The sequence below is a fragment of the Bactrocera neohumeralis genome, unplaced genomic scaffold (genome assembly GCF_024586455.1).
Source record: "Bactrocera neohumeralis isolate Rockhampton unplaced genomic scaffold, APGP_CSIRO_Bneo_wtdbg2-racon-allhic-juicebox.fasta_v2 ctg4585, whole genome shotgun sequence".
NCBI classification, from domain to species: Eukaryota; Metazoa; Arthropoda; class Insecta; order Diptera; family Tephritidae; genus Bactrocera; species Bactrocera neohumeralis.
Window position 1 is genome coordinate 5,867 of NW_026091600.1, and position 4,184 is coordinate 10,050.

Below are 4,184 nucleotides of genomic sequence, written 5' to 3' on the forward strand. Positions count from 1 at the left end.
GCACTTTCACCACCTCAGCTGCAAGATTTTTCGCTCCACTCGACCCTTGTCCTTTCAACTCAATCATTCTCAAGATAACAGATTTTATTTTAGCCGCACTTATATATTGAGCACTAATTCCGAAAATATTTCTTAACATTCGTGTTGCACTGTCAATTTTTAAAGATAATAGTGTGTTTTTAAGTTTATTTGTTATATCAGCCCTTATATTATTTGCCACTATTTCTAATGTATTTTTGCAGTTTGCTGCATTTAATATCATTTTTTTCCATCTGCTCTTTGAAGACCTTCACAAATTGGATCGACGATATTTCGCATGTTTTGTGAATTTAAAACATTAAAAGGAATGCTATTTTCCGTTATTAATCCAATGTACGATCTTAACAACTGTTTTTTGTTAACTTCAATTTTTATTTTCTTTTTCCGTGTAATTTTATTCGACGAAGTTGTTGATACCGATTCAACATTTTCAAGATTGCACAAATCGATTTTGTGCTGTTTGGTAAGATGCGTTTTTAAATTAGACACTCTATTGTTTTTAAGAGAGTTTTTGCATATATTGCATATGGCTAGACCCTCAGCTACTTTGTTCTGAAAATAATTCCACACTACACTTAGTGCCATAGCTGGTTAGGTCTTTCTCTTGCTGCAGACTTAATACAAATAATCTTAAAAACGACAATGAACAGTCAAGGAATTGAAAGCAGCAGCGTCAAAATCAAAAATCAAAAGCAACAATAAGTCGAATGCCTCGAACTTCTAATTGCAAGTAAAAGCAAAAGAACAAGACGGCGACTGCCGGTGACTTCCACGAATCGGACGCTTCTTGCTTTTTTCGACTTACGCTGCTGATCGAAAGCAACAGCGACAAAAATCAAAAGTAGCAAAAAGTCGAAAGCATTACTTTTCGCGACTGTGACTGGCGACGACTGTCAAAAATTGTCGATAGCTGTTGCGGCAACTTATGTATACGATCGACAGCTACAGGCTGTAGGGGTGTCCATTGCGGAAATACATCGATTTTTTTTCCGATTCAATGCATCGAATATATACATCGATGGTGTTCGATGCATCGTTTAAGAAACATCGATGTTTTTTCAAAATCGAGTGTTTTTTTTTTAAATTTAAGAAAATGGAATTATAAATAATAGAATTATAATAATAAAAATAATGTCATTCTTTATTAATACCAATATTCCTTAGGGATAGTTTGCAAAAATAAAAGCTTGTTTAATCTCTTGCCTTTAAGCCTATTTCTCTGCTGAGTTACGATTTGGGCCGCTTTTGAAAACAGTCGCTCTGACGGGACTGACGTTCCCACCATGGTCAGATATTTATATGCGATTGGCTTCAATTGTGGGAGCTGTATCTCCAAGTCCTTCCAAATTTCCAATGGGTTTTCAGTGAGTCTACCCACTGGGCAACGTAGATATATGGCCAGCTCATCAGAAATAGTGTCATCGGCCTTTGACAATTTCCAACTTTTATGGACTAGCTTGTGGTGGTCCTCCCACAATGAATAGTTATCCTCATTTTTATCAGAAAGTTCCGATGACTCCGAATCTTTGGTCGTGTTGTGGGCTGCGGCTTTCATGAGATCTTTTATTTTTCCTACAGCAGCAGAGCATGCAAGCGGATCCGTAAAATGCATTTTCTTGAATCTGGGGTCCAATACCGTGGCTATAGCGAGGGGAGTTACGTTTTCGATGACACCCATTCTCTTCTGAATCTCCTTAAGAACCAGAGACTGTAGCTCTTTGGCAATCGAGTCGTCGAAGCTCAGAGGCTTAATTTTTAAAACGAGGCAATGAATAAGTGGTATTACTTTGCTGCTAGTGCAATACTTATCACCTGAGACCTCCTTCGTAGCAGCTTCTATTGGACGTAGTACCTGTAGAACTGAACTTAGATGTGCAAGTTCTGACGCATGCAGCATAGCTGGTGCATTTTTGTGTCTGATGATTATATTGTTAACAATCTCACGAAGTTCGATGAATCGCTCAATCATATAATATGTGCTATTCCATCTAGTAGGCACCTGTTGAATTAATTTAGTTTCGTCTGAGGTTGATTTACGGAGTTCGTTGCTTGCTATGTTGCTCTGTTTAAACCACGTCACAACATCTTTGACTTTGCTTATTAACTCGCGTAGTGGTTTGCATTGTTCTATTGAATTTTGTGCAACCAAGTTTAAAATATGAGCAAAACAAGGTATGTGCTTTTTACCAAAGGCTAGCTCTACAGCTTTCACCATATTTGGTGCATTGTCCGTCACCACAGCCGAAATTTGGTCTTTGTCAATACTCCATTCGTCGCAAGTGTTCAGCAGCATTTCAGCAATGTGTTGTGATGTATGGCGTTCATTTGATTGGCTTACTCCCAGAGTGATAGAAAACAACTCACTGCCAACACCGAAATGAGCTGTGACTCCAAGAAAGCTCCTCATGGACATCGATTCTGACCACATGTCAGTTGTCAAAGTCAGATTTTCAATGCCCGACAACTTTTCACGGATGATTCCTGATAGGGCGGCGTATTTGTCATCAACCCAACGAGTGAGTGTTGTTTTATTGGGAAGTTTATAACGCGGCTCAATCACTTTAAGGAAATTGCGAAAGCCTTCGTTCTCTACAATAGTAAATGGCTGATTATCCTTACACACCATATATACTAAGGCATTATTAATTTTAATAGTTTTGTCACCATTGGCCGAGAAAGCATAAATCCCTTCAAAACTAGCTTGAATAGTTTTTTGGCGTTTTGGTGGACCAACAGTTTTATTTTCAGGTTCTTTCAAGGCGTCACTTCTATCTGCTTCTTTAGTGGGTTCCTTTATAGATTTAAAACTTGTTGAGGGTAAAGAATCCGTAATTTTTGTTGAGCCATCATCGGTAAGCTCTCGGAAAGCTGCCTTATGAATATTTTTTAGGTGCCCCATCAGGTTGGTTGTATTTCCGCATGATTTAATGTTTTTTCGGCAAAGTCTGCACTTTGCCAAGTTGTTTCCTTCTTCTTTGTCATAAAACTTCCATACGCCGCTTTTTTTTGGAGCCATAATGTTTGTTTTTCAAAAACAACAATATTAAATTCCATACAAAAAAAACATCAACTTATTCCATTACGATACTTACTTTTCCAATCAATTCCGTATTAAGATAATAGTAAAAATTTATATTTTATTCTTTTCCACACTTTTATTTTGTTAAACGTTTACACAATGTTTCCAAGTAAAAGCCCGGCAAAAAAAGTTATCCGATGTTTCTTGAAAATACATCGATGCATCGAATACATCGAATGCCTTTGAAAACATCGGATTTTTTCGATGCATCGGAAAGGAAACATCGATTTTTTCGATGCGTCGATGTATATCGGACATCCCTAGCTACAGCAAAGCAGAAAGCAGAAAACCGAATAACGGCGACTTAAGCTGATTTCTGTTTTTCGTAACTGTTTGATTTTTGCGCCAGTCAAAGCATGCGACTTCTGATTTTTTCAGAAGCAGAAGCAAAAGCACTTGCATACTTTTTGATATCGCTCGCAGTTGAAGTAGCGAAGAGCAACAATATCGCGACTTCTGCTAATTCGACTGCAGTTTTTTAAACACTGAATCGCATCGAATTCCTTAATCCACTTATTTCCTGCTTCTATTGGTGCATTTCGTTCTTGCTTCATAATCTGTTTAGAATTGTGCCTCAATTTGCTACAACTTGATCTCTTACTACTTTAATCTTTTGAGTTATCTTTTTTCTTAAATAATACTTTATCTTCTGTTAAAACAATATATACGTCTTGTAAGATAGCCTTTCCTATCATACTTGCAAATTTAATATCTCGTTCTCTGACTACATGAAATCTGACCTTTAACAATAACTCATCTATATGCATAAAAGTATCAAAGCTTACAATTGTCTCAATCACATATGGGCAAGCGCTATATAGTTTTCTTTTCTCATTGCTTAATATTGGTTTAAGCCCCCTTAGTATCATACTATACGTATCGTAACGTATTAAATTAAGTGAACACCCTGAATAAATTAGAGCTTCGAACCTAAACCCGTTTAAAGTAATTGTTTTGAAATGTAATTCTGCATTAACAACTGCTTGGAAACTTGTATTCCCTAAAGTGTTTATGCTACTTGATTCGATTTTAACTTCGCTTGATCCCTTGCCTTTGTTATTTTTGC

The 4,184-nt window shown here is 36.9% G+C and overlaps 1 protein-coding gene across 1 annotated transcript; it reads right to left on the minus strand.

Annotated features, from left to right (window-relative positions):
- Positions 1-1,004: 1,004 nt before the first annotated feature.
- LOC126767200 (zinc finger BED domain-containing protein 4-like) lies at positions 1,005-3,013 on the minus strand. The gene has a single exon (XM_050484773.1). It carries the CDS (start codon positions 2,936-2,938, stop codon positions 1,184-1,186), a length of 1,755 nt encoding a protein of 584 aa, XP_050340730.1. The 5' UTR covers positions 2,939-3,013; the 3' UTR covers positions 1,005-1,183.
- Between the last annotated feature and the right edge of the window lie 1,171 nt (positions 3,014-4,184).

What these genes read in the sequence shown, in the direction of transcription:
- LOC126767200 (XM_050484773.1), bottom strand. Translation starts at nt 2,938, where the DNA reads ATGGGGCACCTAAAAAATATTCATAAGGCAGCTTTCCGAGAGCTTACC.